The 20862-nt window shown below is 39.0% G+C and overlaps 1 protein-coding gene across 3 annotated transcripts in view; it reads left to right on the top strand.

Moving 5' to 3' along the window:
• The first annotated feature begins 72 nt into the window (after window positions 1–72).
• tbc1d1 (TBC1 (tre-2/USP6, BUB2, cdc16) domain family, member 1) overlaps window positions 73–20862 on the top strand; it is a 52079-nt gene continuing 31289 nt past the window's right edge. For 2 of the 3 annotated variants that reach the window (XM_088004660.1, XM_014980889.2), the window contains exons 1-3: window positions 73–218; window positions 1328–1949; window positions 18707–19294. In XM_088004660.1, coding sequence (XP_087860786.1) covers window positions 1359–1949; window positions 18707–19294 — 1179 coding nt within the window. In that variant the 5' untranslated portion in view covers window positions 73–218; window positions 1328–1358. Of the gene's footprint in view, window positions 219–1327; window positions 1950–8503; window positions 8773–18706; window positions 19295–20862 lie in introns of those variants that run through there. The other variant, XM_014980894.2, reaches the window with a different exon arrangement.

Here is a 20862-nt window from a genome sequence, read left to right as displayed (position 1 = left end):
AATGTTTATTAATTTACACCATCATCAGGCGCCGTGCGCTTGTGCAGAGGAGGGAGGTCGGATCGGCCCTGTCTTCTATATTTAACTCGAGCTACAAACGGCGAGAGCCGTACGTGGAAAGGTCTCTCTCTCCTTCTTCTGTGGCGTGGGTATGAGCGGGCTGCTCGCTGTCCAGTTTCTGCCAGTGAAGACACGCCGGACAGGAGGGAGTATAACGGGTAAGGTTGGTCCAGCAAGAGGACATTAGACCGGCTTCAGATGATGAGATCGGGCTCTTTGTGGACGAGATTTATTTAAATCATTTAGATGCCGGTGTGTTGAGGACTGCTTCTTCCTTAGGACGCAGATTTCTTTTCTTTTTTTTCTTTTATGGCAGATGACATGTGAAATGTGTAGGTCTTTACTTCCGCTTGGTGTCTCAGTGTAGTGGATAGATCTTCAGTCTGAGCTGACTCAAGTTAAAGATTTAAAATAAAACAAGGTCAACCATGATGAGGTGGGTGTACGGAGCCGCTTCGCGTGTGTTCTTCCACACTTATTCACATGATCATTTTGTTTACATGGATGGTGTAATTTGATGATCTCCGAGCGGTCTTTGCTTATAAAATTAGACAATTCATCATCATACCTTTTCTCTCTGAAACAAACCTTGGGATACCTGCTTCGGACGCACAAAAGGTCATATATAAGTTTCTCTGAATACATGTGTTGTTTATTTGTCCTTGTAGCTGTAAAAGTCACTCAACTTGCTCTCTGCTGGGTTGCCTAATTAAAACTTTTATCAGTCGGGCTTAAAGGATGAGCTGACTGTGCATTGTGTTATAATTAGAACTGGACCTGAATTTAGAAGACTGGATTATGCTGAAATGAATTTGCCTGACAGAAATTGCATCCGCACCATTGTGAATTTTACATAACTGGATGCGAATTGAATCTGTTTGCACTGGGAGGTACATGTTTAGATGACATTTGCTGTAAATCTTTGCTGTATACAGTGCCCTGTAAAGATATTCTCTTTAAATATTCAAATTTGGCCCCCTTTATGGAAGTATTTTTTTAGGGGGAGGGGAGGGGTAGATCTAGGTTTCATTTTTTCCTTTCACTTCACAATTAGGAGCTGCTTTGTGTTGGTTTCTCACATAGGATCTTGATAAAATACAGTGAAGTTTGTAGCTGTACCATGACAAAATGTGCAAAAGCTCAAAGTCTAGGAAAGGTTTTGCAAAGCAATGTAAATAAATTGAACTTAAATGAATAAGGATCTGGAAAGATAACTAAAATTAACTCTAAGTTTGATGTTCCATAACTTTTCACTGCTGTTTCACAGGTAGAGTAGAGGCCACTGGTCCTTGAAAACCATGGATGGACTTTACTTTGATGTGAAACCAAAAGGAAGTGAAGCCCAGAGGCCACGAAGCTCTGAGAAAACGCGACATAATCTAACCCCGAACCATCGCTCGTGTCCCTCCCTTTCACGCCTCACCTCTGCGGCTCAGACTCCCCAGAAATGTGCCGGTGCGTGGGAGAGGGGAGCGCCATGGAGGGGGCAGATGGACGAAGAAGAGATAAGATACCAACTGACAATGATGGGTTTCAGGGCAGTTCACCACCTGACCACCATGGCCATGCTGCCCTGGGTGGTGGCAGAGATCTGCAGGTCCTCCAAGAAGGATCAGGGTGCTGGGCCGCGTCCTGCTGCAAGAGGTTCTCCTTCATGCAGCAATAAGACTGTGCTTCTGTGTGTGTCTGCATCCTGGGTGCGGTGTGTGTCCGTCCCGGCTGAGCGCCGTCTCTGGGACCCTCTGACACACACGGTGCTGTTTGAATGTCGTCCTCATCAAGTGACCAAGTTAATTCACAACAGCCAGGAGCCCAGTGTCTTTGCCTGCCTGGTGAAAGACTCGCTGAAGTGTGCCTGCTACGTCTTCCAGGGCCTGGACAGCACCAAGGTAGGCACCTGTGGGAATAAAGAGCATCATAACATGTGCAAATGTGTGCAGGGAAACATGAATACATACTTATTGTAAATGCATGTAGAATAGTTCTTTAACTTTTTCATATTTATTCACCTAACCTACAAACTTTAGTTTGCTTTATTTGAACTTTATTTGACTGACACAGAGTAGCGCACATTCAGAACTGTCACAAATAAAAAAATCTTAAATGTGTGGCACTTGGACTGAGTTCCCTTTTACTTCGACACTCCTAAATAAAATCTAGTGCACCCAGTTGCTTCAGAAGTTACAGAGTTCACCTGCATATTTAATTTAATCTTAGTGTATCTACATCTGTTCTGTGAAGGCATCAGAGGTTTTTTTGGAGAACATTGATGTACAAGTGCATCAAGACCAAAGCCACATAACAGCCAGATCAAGGAGAACTTTAAATCAACGTTAGGTTATAAAATATAGCCAGGTTAAACTTCTCATTCAGCTTTTTTTCAATTCATCACCTGAAAACCGAAAAATATTATACAACTGCAAGCTGATTATGGTACAGCCGCTCACCTAAGCTGTGAAAATAGAGGATATAATTTCAACAAGCTGCCAACTATAGTGCTGTCCTCCACAGATCTGGCCTTTAATGCGACTTTGGCAAAAAGCAGGTAATGTTGGGACTCAACAAACATGTAGAAAAAGGGGCTGTGGTCTTACGGCTTCTTGATCTGCATAAGAAATGCAGTTTTTAGTGGAAAACCATCACTGCACATCAGTCTGAACGCAGCATCTTCATTGTGAAACATGTTAACGGCAGAATCCTTCTTTTCTTTATAGATGGAGAGCTGTAGCTAAATGTAGGGCAATCCTGGAAATCTGTCAGACTGAGGTGAAAGTTCACCTTCCAGCAGGATCATGACCCTAAACATAGCACCAGAGCTACAATGGGATCAAAGTATGGTTCAATATTAGATTGGTCCTGTTAAAGTCTAGCTCTATATCCAGATAAAAATCTGTGGCAAGACTTAAAAATAGACATTAGCAGGTGCTCTTATTCCAGTCTTCAGCTATTTTGCAAAAGAAGAAAGGCCAAAGATTACAGTGTCCAAGTGTGCAACGCTGGTGCAGACATACCCATAAAGACTTGAAGCTCTAACTGCACACAACTATAAAACTACTGGTTTCTTTTCATTTTATAAAAACACAGCACTTTGTGTTGGTCTGTCACCATTCCAATAAAATATTCTAAAGCCTTGGTTGGTTACGTGACAAAATGTGGAAAAGTTAAAGAGGTTTGAATATTTCTGGCAGGTTCTTTAAATATCTGCATTATAACTAACTGGTCCTGATGACTAGATGATCATTTTCTGTTATTCCTTTGAATAAATGTCCTCAAAGTATTAATTTCTCTCAAGTTTCCTTAAATCAACATGATAAAGACAGAAATTAGGTTTAGGTCTGCTGCAAGTCTTGGTGAGACTGAACTGAAGTTAAGCAGGTGATGGAAAAGTTGAGGATCCAGACTCAGGAAGCAGCAGGTGAAAAACAAACACAGCTTTGTTGACTTATCGAAACTAAAAGCACAAAGTGTCGATGGAGAAAGTAAACAAGACTAAACCGTAAATGACAGAGATCTGAAATAGCAGAGTGGATTAAGGAACTTCTCCCAAGGTGGACACAGTGGCAATCATCAAACAGGCAGAATGTGTAGAGATGGGAGATAATGGCAAAATAACAGCAGCTGAATGACTGCAATCAGTGACTGAGGCCGGATGGTAGATAAACATGGGCAACTGGTGTAAGAAATACTGAGAAAAATTATAAACATGAGAATAACAGCGCAGACCAATCAAACCAAGGTAAATCTAGACGACTGTAATACCAAAGAGATTATGACAGCTTAACTCTAGATTGCACACATGGTGTTGGAGGAGCTGGAAGTTCAGATCAGCCCAGTTTCTGCTCATCCACTAGACTTCAACCCTATAACTGCTTGGAGACAGATGAAGATTTTGAGTAAATATGTAACTATCCTTTCTCAGATTTGTATTTTGCTATTTATTGGTGTGATCTGATGAACAAACTCTCTTCATGTCAGCAAAGAGCAGTTTCCACTTAAAGTGAACATCCCAGGGACCATTTCTGAAGTAAATCTAGCTCTAAACTCTTTCAGTAAGCTTATTAACAACAAAATAAGAAAGAAAGAAAAAACCTGGTGCACATTTACATAAGTGATGTAACTCTACCCCGGATGTCATTTTTCATCCAGTCTCTTTTCTTTCTCAACATGAAGTCTGATAAGTGAAGCAAGTGAGGCATGGAGTGCTCTAGAGTTTGTTCCTGGATTTTCTGTGACCTCCCAGTTGAGTCATTTTGGTTAGGCCAGCCACTCCTAAAAAGCTTCACCACTGCCCCACACTCTTCTCCTTTTATGGATAATGGTTTTTACTGTGGTTGACTGGAGTCCCAGTTATGTTTCCACATAGCACCATGCTGACGTCTACTTACAGAACTCATTCGACATTATAAGGCATAACTCTAAAGGTGATATGAATTATGACCTTTAAACCAAATCTAAGAGGATGTCCCAGCTACTCTCCAGACTATATGCATTTTCATAAATCAAAAGGAGCTCTCCCAGAATAGGTAATAAACACATCAACACAAGCTCCAGCTGTAAATATCGATTCGGTTTATAAGATATATGGCATGTCGGATGGAGATGGGAATTAAGAGCAAGGGTCAGTGTGGCAGGGACTATATTTGTTCTTTGTGTTTATTTATATGACAAAAAGCTGGCTGGAGGTTCAGTGTGACTGCATCGGTATTTAATCGGACATCCTTATGCAGCCCACCTATGCTGGGCTTTTATCCCATTCGTCACCACACATAGCACTGTGTGTACACTGACACACTCTGCTGACCTCTAATCCTTTCAACTTTCCTCCACATGGCGTGAGTTTCCAAAAGCCTCTGTAGGAGCAGCAGAGCTGCAGCTGCTGCGGGCGTCGGGTCAGAGACATCAGATAGCATCCCACGGCTCAACATACCAGAGACAATGAGGGATATTAGACGCGAAGCTAAAGGAAGATGCAAAATCAAAATGTCAGTATGACCTTAGCCCCTACGTCCCCCTTGCTGCTCACATGATACATGCGCGCATGTTCTGAGACTGGGGGGTCATATAACAAATACCTGCATGCTTCGGCCGGCTGTGAGCACAGCCTCCATGTGCTGTGGAGTGTACTGTAAATACTACTGAGCGTACGCCGTAGCAGAAATAAACACAGACTTTAGAAGTCTTAGCGCGTTTCTGGGGTTTCTTGCCTGAGAGAAAAGGAAAGTGCATCATGTCGCCCATGCCAGGATATGAAACCATGTTACCATGGAGACCACTTCCTGTCATAGTGTGTTTGTTGTGGAGTTTATGAGCGCGTGAGTGCTTGTTGTTCTAGCTATGCTCTTAGTCCTGTTAGAAATGTGAGGACGATGGTGGCGATGATGTCAGACTGACCACCTGTTGTGATCCGGTTCTGTCAAGCTGGGCTTTAACACACACACACACGCACGCACACACACACACACACACGTAGATCTGCTTTTAATGAAGGCAATAATTACAAGGCAATGTGGGATTGTCATACAGCTTTGTTTTTCACCTTATAAAACAGCATTATTAAAACATATTTTAAAGGTTTTCTAACCCACAAATGACGTAAATACTAAACTAGTCTGGCTATTTGCAAATGTTAAGACTAAAACATTTACTGTGAGTTTACGCCACAACTAGAGAACAACACAAACACAGCTGATAAATTGTCAGTACAGCTTTCACTTAAGTGAAGATATAATGTAGATAATATTGGATTCTCACAATATGATGTCCTTGGGTAAAAATACCACAGTGTAATGGCATTGATGCAATAATGTAATGAAAAATATATATGCAATCCTGTCTGAAAAACACTTTTGACATTGGATGTAAATAACTAAGATCGGAATTTGGTGTAGGTATAAATCCCAGTCAAAGTCCCACCTATGGTAAAATATATTATTAGCATGCAGCGTTCTAAAGCACAGAAGTGAAATATCCCACCAAATACTGCATCCCAGAAATCCCTTTGGAATGCAGCATATCATCTACCGATTTTAGGATGTTTGGAGAAAGAACCATATGAGGGACTAATGGGTTTAAATAGTCTGAGAGATATGGGGAGGACTTACAGACTTAAGGAACAAAGAACAAAGGATCAATACATTTTCTGCTTTTGGTCTCAGGAATATGAATTTGTGCAACATTTTAACGAGCCCTTGGTGCAGACGCATGGCTAGATGGACAAAGCTGTTGCATAATCAAGTCTGGATGAAAGAGTCTTAAATTAGCATCTCTGCATCAACAAAGATAAATCTCAAAGCTGTCCAAAAAACCTGTTCAGTGGTCATACTGGTGTCAAGGCTGTTGGCAGAATGTTTAACTAGAAACACGTTACACACTAAATCACATTTTAGAAAGCATTTTCTTTTTTTATTCTTATTTAATTCTGTTGTGAGAAACATGAAGACTTTCACACGTCGTTGAGGATGGAAGGCCTCCTTGTCATCACCCTAATCTTTAGCTCCCTCCTCAGATATTCTGTCATATTCTAATCAGGACTGTGGGTAGGCCACTAAAATGTATTTAGCACTTCTAGTCAGTCTACATGAGTATGAACTATAGGCTTTACTGGCTGCAACAGAAGCCCAAAACATCAGCACTCTGCCTTTGTGTTTAAAAGCTGGAGTCATGTTCTTTTCACACTATTTGGTGTATTCTTGTGTTTTTCATTTTATCAGCACTTAGATTTTGTTGTCTAAACTACATTAGGCTTAAATAAAGGTTGTGTTTCAAGCTCCGGAGATTATCTTTGTATTTTGCAAACATGCAGAAAATGTCCTCCATGACGAGGACATGTTTTGTTTACTGAACATGAGAACTACTACAACGTATGACCAGAAAGTCTGTATTACATTACAAACTGAGCAAGCTGCTACCAGAAAGTTTAGCTTTCTGTTTATAGCCTGCCCCACTCTTGTGGCTATTAGCCGCTTTAATTTTCCATGAGGAGCACGACTGCCGAGAGAGAGCAGCTACATATAAAGACAACATTTAAGGCGTATTTATAAAGCTTTGGAATTTGCTTAGCGTGGGTTTTCCTAACCATGGCCATGACACACTCGTTTTGATCCAAAACAGCAATAAATGCTACTTTACAAACTAAAACTTTAGGTATTCTGAAACTGTTTTTGTTTTTTTCGTTTCAAAATTAAAGACTGTCCTGCTGTTCATTCATGACATTTCTTGTGTGTTTCTTGTGAATAAGCAGCTTTTATTTGTGGGAAAATGCACGATCAGGTACTAATTTAAGCAGTACAGCTGTAAATTTCAACTTCCTCCTCTCCCTCCAGAGATGGCAATCCTCTCAGGGGAGACGTGTTTTCCCTTCTGCTGCACAGTTAAAACTAAAGCAACCACTGGGTGTCACCACTGAAGTGTGCAAAGTCTCACAGATTAAATGCCTTGAGAAATGATATATTTTTTTCCCCTCTATTTTGCCAAATTTATTTGCAATCTGCAATGCATAATTAAATATTGCAAGTTATTTAAAATTAAAAGTGGTGGTGATATTTGCGAAGGTTTGAAAATTTGCAAGATGAGTAAACATCGCCAGGTTCTATCGTTTTGTTGAATCGAAAGGCAATCAGGGAATGGAAAATTATACTGTAGTTTATGTGCATGGCTTAATAATACCTGAATTGTGTGTCTTGTGTGCCAGAAGTGCCCCGATGTAATTGACAGATTAGCTCAGAATTAAGCTAAGCATTAAAACAATGCTTATTGCATATATCTTTTTTCAAGGACCCTTTGAGACAAAAATGGGAAGAGGTAAAGATCCGTGGGCCGGGCTCCTATTCAAGATGATATTTTAATTGAAAACAGTTACACTTGGCTTTTTATACAGTCTATGTAAACATCTGGTTTCAATTTTATGTCATGATTAACAGCTGAAATAATTCAATATAAAAAAAACAAAAACTAATAATAAATCATTTAAATGTGTCAGTAATGTATTATCACTAAATGCTTTAAAGAGAAATTGTTTGACTCATAGGAACAAAAAACTTGTGCATTACGAGTGTTTAAGTATTTAACTTCTATTTTTAATTCAGAACTTCAAGTAATCACCTAATTCTTTTGCAAGATCTTTCACAGTAATTACCCCTGAAAGGCGTTCATTCATTCCTGCCAGATTGGGATTGGTCTGCCGTCATGCAGGAAACACTGTTTACATACTCGCATACCGGCGAGGAAAACTGATATAATCCTCCAGAGGTAACGTTAACGGCGTTAACCACTCAGAGAAAAACATCTACCGCCTAAAGTTTTGAGCACTGCGGACAGGAACTGTCCAGCCCATCCCCAAAACACATTGGAGGGCAGAACCAGGTCAAGAACCCAAGACTGTGCTAGAAGAAAGCCGGAAGTTCATTCGTAAAACGTCAAAATAAAAGCTTGGATGCCGCATTCAATATTGTATTCATTACTTTGAGGATTGAAACCGGATATGAACGCTGGATTGTGTTCTCCGCTTGGAGAACTACCCGCATGATCTTCCTTGGTTTTTAGAGAGCAAAATGAACTTTCCATAGAATTTGTATTGAAGTTCCACGAACGGCAAGAAACGAGCAACGGACACATAAGCGCTGAGGTCCAGTTTTTGGGACTTTTATGGCGGATGGGATGAAAGCGCGACTCCAGCGATTCAACTTGTTCAACAACAAACAAGAGCAGAAAGATGTGAGTCAAGTTAATACCGCTGTTAAGTTTGCCTGCATGCTAAGTGGACAGTTAGCTAACATTAACAGGAGCGGACCTCAGCTTAATGAGCTCGCCCTCTTGTTGTTAGCCAGCCTTAGTCGGCTTTCTTGAGCCAGAACGTCTCTCCACTTGGAAAAGGATACAACGAGGTGTCAGTTACATTAGCCCTCTGATATTGTCTGCTGGCACAAACCAACTTTATTCCACAAACCGTGGACATATTTTATATTTATTTGGCCTCTAACCTGGCATACAGAGCAGTTTTCAGGACAGAAATGTCTTTGTTCCTGTCTGTGGATGATGAAGTGGGTCAAGTCACGCTGCGACACTTTTGGGTGGTTCACTTTTCACTTGTTGCTTATTGTTGTTATTTGTTGGACCGCTGAGGACGGAACAATCAGGAGCAGCTTTGAAAAGGTCACACTGTAAACTGGTCTGCTTCTCAAAACTCCTCTTAACTTGGATAAGGAGGTTTTGTTTGAACTTTGGTATTTTCCTTCTCTGCTTAATATCTACAGATATGTTTGAGAGACCACAGGTCCTGTCAGAGATATCTGCTGCAGCAGTGGGGGGGGGGAATGTTCAAGATTATATTATTATTTACTTTGTCATTTCAGTGTGTACCAGAATGCTAAAAGTCTGATTGTCAGTGTATGATTTGCTGAACCTTTTCTCTAGACTTTTGTTGCTTCTCCAAAGTATACAGAGGTGGGTAGAATACCAAACATTGCATTAAATTAAGAGTAGCATATTTTTACTCAAGTACAAGTATAAACTAGCCTTCCAGGATATTACTTAACTAAAGAGGAAAGGGTATTTGACAAACAGCTGCTTGATTACTGAATCACTGATCAAAACAGCTGATTTAATATATATATACAAATATATCTTATTTTAAAGATTAAAGATGAAAAGCAAATAATGCGCAACATAGATGGAGTCAGAAAAAACAAATTTCAAGCCAAACACACTAGCTTTTTCACATTAAACCAATATTTACAGTAGGTGGAACATGTAAAACTGGTTAAAGTTCTTCTAGTTACAATAGATGGTATTTCCTGTATCTTTTCGACCTTCAAATGGCAGAAAGGCTCAGTAAATAAAAAAAAAAAATAACATTAAAACAATGAAGCTTGTGTACAAACAAGAAGTTTCACTTCAGCATAAACTGTATGCGTGTGTGTATCTGTGTCTCAATGCATTTCTGGTTAAAACGTTGTTCTTCATTCAGTGAAGTAACTCGCTGTGGGTACTTCAATGCCCAGAAATTTTACTCAAGTCAGCTAGTCGGAAAAGTATATTTTTTCTTCCCAAAATGTTACTCAATGTAACTAGTTACAGAGAAGTCAACAATGAAAACTGTCTGTGCAGTTCTGCAGATTTTTTGGTTGTCACATCTTTAGTGTTTGAGATCGTCAGTCAACTGTTTCTGAATAAATGCAACAAGTTCGTTACTAATTCTGATTTGATTTATGATCAGAAAAGCTTTGCAAACCAACCTGAGCCTGTGTAAAAAATAAAAAAAGTACTTGCCCTACTTGTTTAATAAAAAAATAAATAAACTGGCACATACCATATTTTTGAGAAAATTACAAAAGCTACAACAACTTTGTGTGGATCATTAAACAGCATGTACTTTTATAAACTTTTAACAAGAACCAGAAGTGACCTAAGTTTTCATGCATAAATAGTTGCCCATTTCTCTCTATTTTTGGTAGCTCAAACGAAATCCCTCATCAGACCGCATGCTGTATATTTTTCTATTTTGGCGCTTGCAGGCTTAAGATAGACAAAAAGGTAAATTGGTCAAAATTGGAATTGGCAGGACAAAATCCTGATTGGTGCATCACTGATATAGAGTGACATTTAAGAAATGAATGCTTCAAGAGCTATAATGGTGGGTAGCGATGTGTGGCTTGTTTCCTTGTTTCTTCATTGTGTTGTTCCATGTGGTTTGTGGTGTAGTCCTTAAAAACGGTAATCACACAAGATTTTTCTTCAAATTATTGAGCTATCAAAGCTGCTGATTGCTCAATTGTTCCCAGATTCCTTGTCTTACTGTGGGCATGAAGATCCAGTATGCCTGGGTTCTCCCGTCAGCTGTAGGTGTGTGTGTGTGTGTGAGTGAGTCACCGTAGCTGTACTCCTGCCAGGACTTAAATCCTGCAGCAGAAGACAGGTGTCTTTCTTCAGCATGTGAATCGGTCTGTATAAAGCTCTTAGTTCAGCCGCCTGTTGGTGCTGACAAAACATGCTTTTAGTGAGGATCCAGGAGCTCCAGGAAGCCTTCTGCAGTACAGGCTGGAATGTGTGGAGCTGTGATGCATGTTTTACTGTTTGTGGGTCACTGAATGAATAATAGGTTGGTTTTTATGACTTCATTGCTCGTGAGAATGACTTCTCTGAGGGATTCACCTATAAACCTTTCCAGTTGGAACAACTGATTTCATTAAAAAAAAAAAAAAAATCAGTCGAGCAAAGTCCAGTATGGACAACATTTCAACATTTTGGTCGTTGAGGCAAAAATACTGTGAAAGGTTGTTGTAGATGGTGTTTACCAAGTATTGTCCAGAAAATGATGGGTTAAGTTTTAGTCTGCCTTTTTCCTTTCCTTTTCCTACTCTTACTTTGTCACCTCATGTGACCGGCGTATGTCTTGTTTCTTATTTGACAAACCATTTATGTTTCCCATCATATTCATTTCTGCCTGCTAACTGATACTCCGTACTTTCACCCCAGATGGTGGGGGGGAAAAGGGGCTTTCCTTTATTCTGATGTACATGCAGCGAGATCATTTTTGTGTGCGTTTTATGACGGGGTCATTTGCCTACCCTGCACCATTTAAAACATTTTCCTTTTCTTCTTTGCCTTTCGCTCTCTGTTAGTGATCCATCTCTTCTGTTAAATATACATTGAACTTTGAACTTTGGTTTGCTCTAGAAGGCACAAGACTCAGCCACATGATCGTGGAAAGAGGAGAACGGGACTTTTTTTCATCTCGTCATCTTTTTTTTCCTGATTTTCTGGGCCATCTGATTTGTTGTTGGGGGTTTTTCTTTGTAAATTTTATGTTTTTTCTTTCTCTTGACCTCACCAGTCAGATGTCTTTCCATTAGGCTCAGTCACACCAGCTATAAAATCATCAGTCATGCTTCCTTTCCCTTTTTCATTTGTTCATTTTTATAAAATCAGTTCTTAAATAAAGTTCTCCTCAACAATAGTTGGCATTAGTGAAACATTATAATTAATAAGCATTTGGGTTTAAAACTGTTGTCTCTTCTGTTTTTCCACTAGTGGGATTCCCCTGCTTGTCATAAAAATGCTGTTCCTCAAATGTATTTATTGCATAGGAATTCCCACTTCTTGTGTAAATCTAGGGAAAAATATGTAATTTCTCAGAAATGCAGTGTGTAACATCCATTACATAGATTGTGCTATATTTATGTATATGGAGATACAAAAGGTAAAAAAAAATGTAAAGCTTTTGTTTCAACATTGTTGTAAACTTTCCGAGCACGTTCTTTCATAGTTGTTAAAGACTTGACTATTAGAGAAATTGCCAGAGCGACCATGATTGCCTTAGACTGCTTGGACAATGGGGTATTAATATACCACCCTCCCCCACCTGTTGCTGCAGAGCAGGTCAACTGGTTTAGCGAATTCTACTACACTTTATCTTTACCATGTGAAAAAACACGTACAGTCATGGTGGTGAGAGTAATGAAGCGCACTCAATACTTTTATGAAAGACTTATTAAAACAATTTAACATTGTTTTAGGACTACAACCGGTAAACTATGAAGAACATGCCTGGTAACAACTAGAAAGCCAGATTATAACCGGTTTACATCACCTTGTTGGACATGTTACTCTATGAAGAGCAGAATGACCATGGCTATGTTCTCACAGCAGCAAAATGTGACTCAATCCACTTTTTTTTTTTTTTTTTTTTTACCTGCATGTGACCCACATCTGACATTTTTATGAATGTCTGAACAACCCAGTTCTGATTTTTTTCATCCCCCCTAAAATCTGATTTGTGCCACTTCCATGTGCGGTACTGAATCTGATTGTTTTCAATGCGTCTGCAGTCAATGACGTGAGAGAGGCATCATAATTCTGCACCATAAGAAGCTAAGCATGGTAAATCTGGAACAGTGGCTGAAAATTAAGATTATGAAAGAATCTCTCTTGGCTCTGACTACACATCCAAACATACTTCTCTCCAGAAATTGCAGTCAATGCTCCACAAATGGCAGTTTTTATCACCTGTTCTTTATCTATATTAACTTCCTTGGTCTTGTTGTGATTTTGTGAAAATGCTGTCCACTTCCATTTCTGAGAAAACTGTAAAAGTGATCCATAAACAGTGGCATATTATTACTTCTGTAAACAGTGCTCTGCTGTGTAATTTCAATGTTCTTCCTTGGCTGGTTTTGTTGGAGTCGTAAATTGTTCACACAGAAGTCTGATGATTGTGATTGCATTTAACTAGCAGTAAATGAATGACCACAGCAAAAAAAAAAAAAAAAAAAAAAAAAAAAATCAGATTCCAGCAAAAAATCGGGATCGAATATCAAGACCCTTTGTTTAAACGTAGCTTAATATTCTCCGTAATATGATAGCTTGGGAACTACTACAGTGTGTTGTGGCCATTTTAATTTAGTTTTTTTTAATCAAGTTAATATCAAACACCTGAAAAGTTGTGCAAAAGATTATTTCAACTGTAATAATCCATATGCGTTTTTGATTTGGCAGCATAACATTTAAGTACTGCTTTTCCATTTTAATTTAAAGCAATTAGCTCTTGGTATATAGTTTTTCTTTCTTTTTTTTTTTTTTTTTACTAAAAACAGTGAAGCTGTAGTAGTTTAAGTCAAGGTTATCATACTGTGAACATCTCATACTGACCTATACCCAAATAGTAAGTTCACTTCGTTTTTGAGTTCCACAATAAATGTTGACTCCATTTTTGTTAAATATTCACAATCTGATTCAAGAGATGAGTGTAAAAAGTACTGGACCTTAGCCAGTCACCACATGTAAGTAGCACAGTGAGCAGTATGACTATTACATGAAGCTGTGACAGCGCAGCTGCTTTGTGTCTACATCCTGCTTCCTGGATAGTAATTGGTTAAAGCTGAATGCCTACATTTGAAAATCCCTTGAAGCTAGCAAAATTAGCAACAGTGGTCGGAGAACTGAGTCAATATGCCATTCACCGCTGCTATAAATTTAGCTTTCTTTTTGAGCAGCCATTCAGAGGCAAAGTTACAACTAAAACATTCTGGAAAAAAGCAACACTGAAAATAAAATCAGGTAAATAAACATTTACTAAAGTTAAAAAGTCAATAGTTGTCAGGCATGGCTAATCAAAGGCTGGTACTTGTACTGCTTCTTGTCCAAATTTTGTTGAATAATTGACCTCCTGCCAAAAGGTGATCGTGTGGGTTAGTTTTGTTGGAAAATTATTCTACATTTGTTCTCATTACTATCTTCTCCTGCATCACAATCACCTCTGGCTTGCCTGTTTTGGTAAACCCAAAAGAGTTCATTTTGTTTATTGCACTAAGCTCAAACTTCTCTTTTTTTGGCAGTGCTTGTGTAACTTCCTTCCTCTTGAAATTAACACTACGTTAGTTGTACTTAATTCTCTCTAAGGGAGTTTGAGTGTTTTTCAGTGTAACTGCGCTGTGAGTGGACCGATCTGTGGGTCACTGCATGAGGTTGAGTCCAGATGCCTTCCTGTGTGAGATCAGCCTGGTATAAATGTTCCACTGTGAGAAAAACAGTCGACTGCAGCCGAAGCTGCCATCTGACAAACGCTTTTTCCATCCTTTTCACTTCTCTCCTCAAATGTATGACCTTAAAACTGTAAGAAGGAGCACGTAATGACAGAGATGACAGGCCGTATGCAGGGCTGTAAAAAATGCATTTGCCTCTTACAGATTTCACTTTTACGTTTTGTGAAAAACAAACGTCCCCCTGTTGTTACATCATAAATTAACTGATTAACTACAGATGCATTCAATCAATTAGAATATTATTGAAAAGTTTAACCAACTCATTTCACTAAGTGAAACGTGTGGATCTTTTCAAGCCTTTATTTCTGTCAGTTATGATGATTTTTCCACCTACAGAAAATGAAAATGTAATTGAAAATTAGAATTACATTACACATTTTTAATACAGAAATGTGAACTTAATGAAGGTGGTGTTTGATTCCTGCTTATAGGTTCTTGTTTTTAAACTGTATTTTAAGTCTTGTAAACAAACCTCTTTGGAACACAGATTCTAGATTTATTGAAAATGACAAAATTTTTAATAATAAGCATCGTCTGACTTTCCTCAGTCAAGTCGGTGCTCACTATTCAACAATAAGACAGGGATACTGGGCAAAAAATAGCATCATGGAAGAGTTTCAAGACCAAACCCACTGCTGGCTAAAAATAACACACAAATGACACATTTGGCAAAAAAAAATACATCTTGGTTATCCTTCAAGATTCTAGGGAATAAAATCTGCTGGACTGGTGAGACAAAAGTGCACCCTGTTAAATCTGTTCGAAAACTAACATTTCAGAATCAGAGCAACGTGACTATCTGGGATTGTGTCAGGGCCTGTCTATTTTGTCATAATTGATCGTTGATGGCCTTAACCGTGTTTGTTTAGACTGCTTTTCTTTTAGAAAACCACATTTTATATTAACTTGGACTATATTTGTCTTGTACTGAGTTAGCGTAATGATCTGAAACATTTAAGTGAGAATAAAAACAAGAACAAAAAAAGCTTTAATAGGGCAAATTCCATCACAAAACTGTATTCTGGGAGCTCCTGCTCACCGGAATTGATTACGAATGGAAAGGACATGAAATGCCTCCGGGCTGCAACAAATGAATATTTTCATTGTTGGCTGTTGATAAAACTGTGAGAACATACGAAATGGTAACCACAGCTGCTTCTCAGTGCATTCTTTAACTGATATTCCATGTTTTGTTTTTTTTTAAAGGGGAGACAGAAATGAGTCAAGGTGTTGTTGAAAATAAACGTGAAAACTTATGGAAGATTAATAGGCCGGTTGAGGGGAAGGCAAAACAGAAAGTCTATAAGTGGACAAACAGACCACTCTACGCTCAAGTAGACACTTGTGGCAAAGAGCTGACAAACAGGGTGTCTGGATATTCATGTTGAGCCCAGCCATGTTTGAGAATGAGCAGATGAAGCTTTGGTTTATAGAACGTAGCATTAGAAGAGACATTTGGTCAAACTTGTCCAATGCTAAGATTGGTTGTTGAGTACAACGTGTCTTCTAATTCAGGTCTCTGTGTGTGTAACTGAGATACAGTAGTTTTTTAATAACATAGAACAGATAGTTTTATTATCTTCATAACAATGGCTGTCTGGTTGTCAGAAAGGTCCTTATTTTAGCTCACGTTGTTTTCTCTACACTTTATCCAACAGTTGTGTTAATGAAGCAAACATTTAGACTAACGACATGGCTGTCACAAGGATAAAAACATACAGGCTTGATAATTTATCATTCCTTCCGGTAGTGATGCCTCGTGTGTACCACATGGTTAGGCACCCACAACAAAATCCCTTCAAATAAGACACATTTCTCTGTCTGGTGTGTGTGTGTGTGCAACCCCTAATATAACCCACCAATTTCAACAGCTCATGAAACAGTAGTGAACAAATTATTTTGAGACATCCATAAAGAAGGAAGAGCAGTAGTTGGGCTCTGTCGGAGGTGACAGGCAGAAAGAGATGGGTTCCAGGACAGGAGATGTCCTCTGAAGAGCTGGATCTTCAAGAGTTTCTTGAAGCTTGACAGACTTTTCTTGCAGTGCTCAGTCATTTCACCAGCATGCAATAAATAATACATGCAAAGAATCTAGCAGTGTGTAGACACTGCTAGCCAAAAACCCTTCATAACCAGAGTGGCTAGTCGTGATTAGTAGAGACATATCCCTAAAGACTTGTAGCTGTAATTGCAGTCGTGGTTCTAAATAGTATTTGCTCAACAAAGGTGCATACAAATAAATTTCCACCGTCTTCAGGATTATTTTTGTAAAAAGAATTGAAAACCATTTGTAATTGTCCTTGACATAGGGATTTTGAACGTATTTCTATAACTTCAGTTGTTGTGTTGGATTTCCAGTTACAAAAACCTTAATCATTCTCAGATTCTCAGATGTTGTCGTCTCATTGTTAGACAGGTGTTGGTTTGATTACATAAAAAACAAACTGGCTTGAGCACACCTCATACCAAGACAAGATGCAGCAAGACCTGGCTCTAAGTCTGTAAAACTTACTTGTTGCTCAGGCATTTCATCCGACTGACATTCCTGGTGTGGCTCAACCACTGCTTCTGCTTAGCTCATCTACTTCCTCCCTTTTGTTCCTCGGTTTGGTACACTGCCACTGTGGTGGTGTTAAATTAGACCAAAATAGGAGAAGCAGAAATGGCAGCCAGATGTTATTTTCTGATGGCACTGGCAGCCATCTGTTCTAACTGATTTATATGCTGTTTTTTCTTCATGTTTTTGCTGGTGTATCTTTGTTGCAGACTTTTTCTTTTCAACAGAGTTACTCCATTGTTTATTATGCCAATTCAAATGCCAGCAGGCCAATAATCCTTAACTCTGTGTTACAATGAGTATTGTTTGCTTCTGCATCAATGGGTGTCACTCTTTACGGCTCCAACAAACCATTTACTGAAATATTGTTTTATATTTTTTAAGTAGGGAGATATAAGCTATATTTTTGTTGGTGTGAACAGAAAAATATCTACGGAGAGTGTTGAGTAGAAACAGTATATTGAAAACAAAAACAATCTGTTTCTAAATAGACGGTTATCAGCCTGCAAGATATTTGCACATAGTGTACAACGCAACATGCCAATGTTTATGTTCTCTGAATAACAACACAGCCATAACACATCTTGCAGAATCTGACCTAGATGCGTCTTCATTGTTCAGTCTCGGTCCACAACAAAGAGATCCATTCAGCATTGCTGTCTGAAGGAACTCCTGATCATGGAGACAGAGTTCAATCATCAGCTGTTCATAAAACCCAAAAGTTTCAGTACGTCACACTCATGTTTATATATGGGCAGATAAGCGTGAGCTGGAAGTTGTTGTGCTGTGTGCCAGTTAGTCGTGTATGTAGAGCGACCTGTTGGTTCCACTTTCTGTGTGTGTGTTTTACATCCTCAAATTTCCTTTGTGGTGCAGTTAGTCGGTAGTAGAGTGAGGTAAAGTTTATAGATCTTAAAGACAGAGCAGGATCTATTTTGAGCAAAGTCTGCTGCTCTCTTCACATGCAAAAACAGTAGTACTCTTAACTTATTAAAGGTCAAAATACAAAAATGTCTGGATAATGATGATGTTAAATATTCTGCTCTACAATTTCTTGTTCTGTATAAATCACAAGTGGAACATGGGGAAGCTAACACGCATGGGAAACTTTTGTCAGATGAGGAACAGACACACTCCCAAGAAAGGGCAAAGCCAGTTTTGTGACGAAAGGTCTAATTTGGCTTCTCTTAATACAAGACAATATTGCAAAAGCTCTTTGATTCCAGGAAATCATAAGTCTTTACAGGTTGGCAAGTTAGTGCAGAGTGAGTTGAGGCAACAGGATTACTGCCCCCTACAGGTCAGTTTTGTGCTCAAATTGCAAAGCCCCCCACTTTGACTCATCTGTTGTTTTTACCAGCCACATCATAAAGTCAGCTGCATTTGTAAAAGCTCCACTCACACTTTGTAAAGGTTTAATAATTCATCCTAAAGTCCATAGTTTATTGTGGATATTTCAGAAAACCTTTACTTTTCCTCAACTGAATGAATATGTGTTCTGCTCTTCCACAGTCCCTACATTCAATGCTTTCTTTTTGTGTCTCTGTTGTAGGTCCCTGAGATCATCAGTACGTTGAGGCAGGCTGGCAAAAGCTCAGCACGCAACAATGACATCAGCCCTGACTCCATAAAGACGTCCACGAGTTCAGAAGGCAGTGATTCTTCAGAAACATGCCTCTCCTCAGTCTCTGCTACATCAAACTCCACCGCTCCCACCTCTGCTGTGTCTCCAACAACGTTTGCTAAAAAGTTTGAGGTACTTTTCTGCGGCAGAGTGAGTGTTGCTCACAAGAAAGCCCCGCCCGCCTTAATAGATGAGTGTATCGAGAAGTTCAGTCAGCTGCATGGCTCAGGGACGACAGATAAGGGAGGTGGGGGTTTGGTGGATGGGCTCAGGAGGGCGTTTACCTTCCCATCCTCTGGACTGGGGAATGGCTCTGTTCGGAACGGTACAACGGGAAGCGCCACCACTGGGTCAAGCGCTGCTCTGTTTAAGAGAGACTCCAGCTTCCCAAACCTGCACCTCGACGAGAACGGCCTTTGTCCAGAAATTTCCAACAACAACACTACAGATTCGATCACCTGCTCGACGACGGTGCAGCCGACCAGCCTGCAGGAGAACCGGACCATGCTGTTTACGGTAATAAATTATCCCATAAAATCGCACTCATTGAATATTGTTGATCATGGTGGATGCTTTGTGATCAATTATTGTTTTTCCACCTGTAAAATAAAATTAGGAAAAATTATTATTTTAAAAAAAATGTTTAAAGCTTGTAATTAAGAAGAAGCTTTTTATTGTATGCTCCACAAAAGTCAGAAATTCTGACTAAAATGAGTTTTTTGTGTTCCTTGGTAGCCACTTGTATCGACTGTTTTAATTTTATAAACCTGGGAACAGAGAATCATTTCACCATTGGATTCAGCTGATTCATATCTTTAGATACTATAATTGCCAACATTAACAATATATATATATATTCTGTCTATTTTCTAGATTAATTAAAAATGTAGTTGTCATTACAAAATGTCTTTTGTAGAATAAATATACAAATATATATTTTAAATGGCCTGTAATAAAAAGAAGAGTCGAATTAAAAAGCACAGCAGCATATTCCCTTCACTGACTAAATGAGGTAATTTTCATTGAGCCAACTTAATATTATATTGGGAAATATAATATTTCCCAATATATTATTTTTTATATAGATTATATCAATGTTTGAATTTGGATTATTTGTTTTGAATGTGTCAGATTGTAGGCAGAAAACACAAGCTATTGTTGTGGTTCACAACTGTTGATTGTGAAATTTTAAGACCTTAAATATCTCAGTTTTAATGTTGCTGATGAAAAAAGCAACATGTTTCTAGTTTTCTAAGTTGACTCCATACCTGCCATATGCTTGCAACACATTTCTGAGAGGATTTTCGTAACATTTAAGAGTTTGGACTTGATAGAAAATAAGTGGCAAAGGACAAAAACATGATAGAAAATAATATCGACTCAGCAGGAACAAATGCTGACTGGTGCTCAAATCTGCCGAAGCAACACTCCTCTGCCTGACCTTTACTTGCTCCCTCCGGTATTTTGCTAGCATGGATTTTCCATACTGCATTCCAGACAGGAAATGGTCATCACTGGCAGAGGAATCATCGTATTACTGCCCAGCTCAGGATATATCGGACTTCTTCTTCTTGACATTCATGATTCACCCTGCTGCCACCACAGCCTGATCTCATTGTGTGACGTCGCTCCTTCCTCTTTGGCCCAGGTTTAAACAAGCTGATCAAATAATTACATTAGGAACAGTCTCAGTATGGGAATAAGATTTAATAGAGAAGAAAACTGGAGGAGGACAATGTCTTTAGAAAATTTAGCTAAAATGTATTTTTTATTTTTACTTTTTGTCCCAAAGTCACTTAGGTCAGCCTCTGGAGTCCATATAGAACGATCTGTAGGGAGGTTCCTGCTCTTTAGGTTCATCATGTGAATCCTGTAACAAATTTCCTCATGGAAAATTAAATGAAGTCAGCCAAGATATCAGAGAGAGAACTGCAGAACTCTACAAGTCTGCAGGTCCAATTTCCAGATCTGTTGAGATCATTTTGTAGTGCTGTGAAAAATTAGTTGCCTGCTACAGATTTCTTATGTTTTCAATTTTTTTCACACTTGCATGTTTCAAATTATCAAATACGTTTTAGCATCAG

The sequence above is a fragment of the Poecilia mexicana genome, unplaced genomic scaffold, assembly GCF_051168715.1.
Source record: "Poecilia mexicana isolate PSO_F unplaced genomic scaffold, ASM5116871v1 scaffold_1, whole genome shotgun sequence".
Taxonomy (NCBI): Eukaryota; Metazoa; Chordata; class Actinopteri; order Cyprinodontiformes; family Poeciliidae; genus Poecilia; species Poecilia mexicana.
The sequence above is the reverse complement of the archived record's forward strand: the minus strand, read 5'-3'. Positions and strand labels throughout refer to the sequence as shown.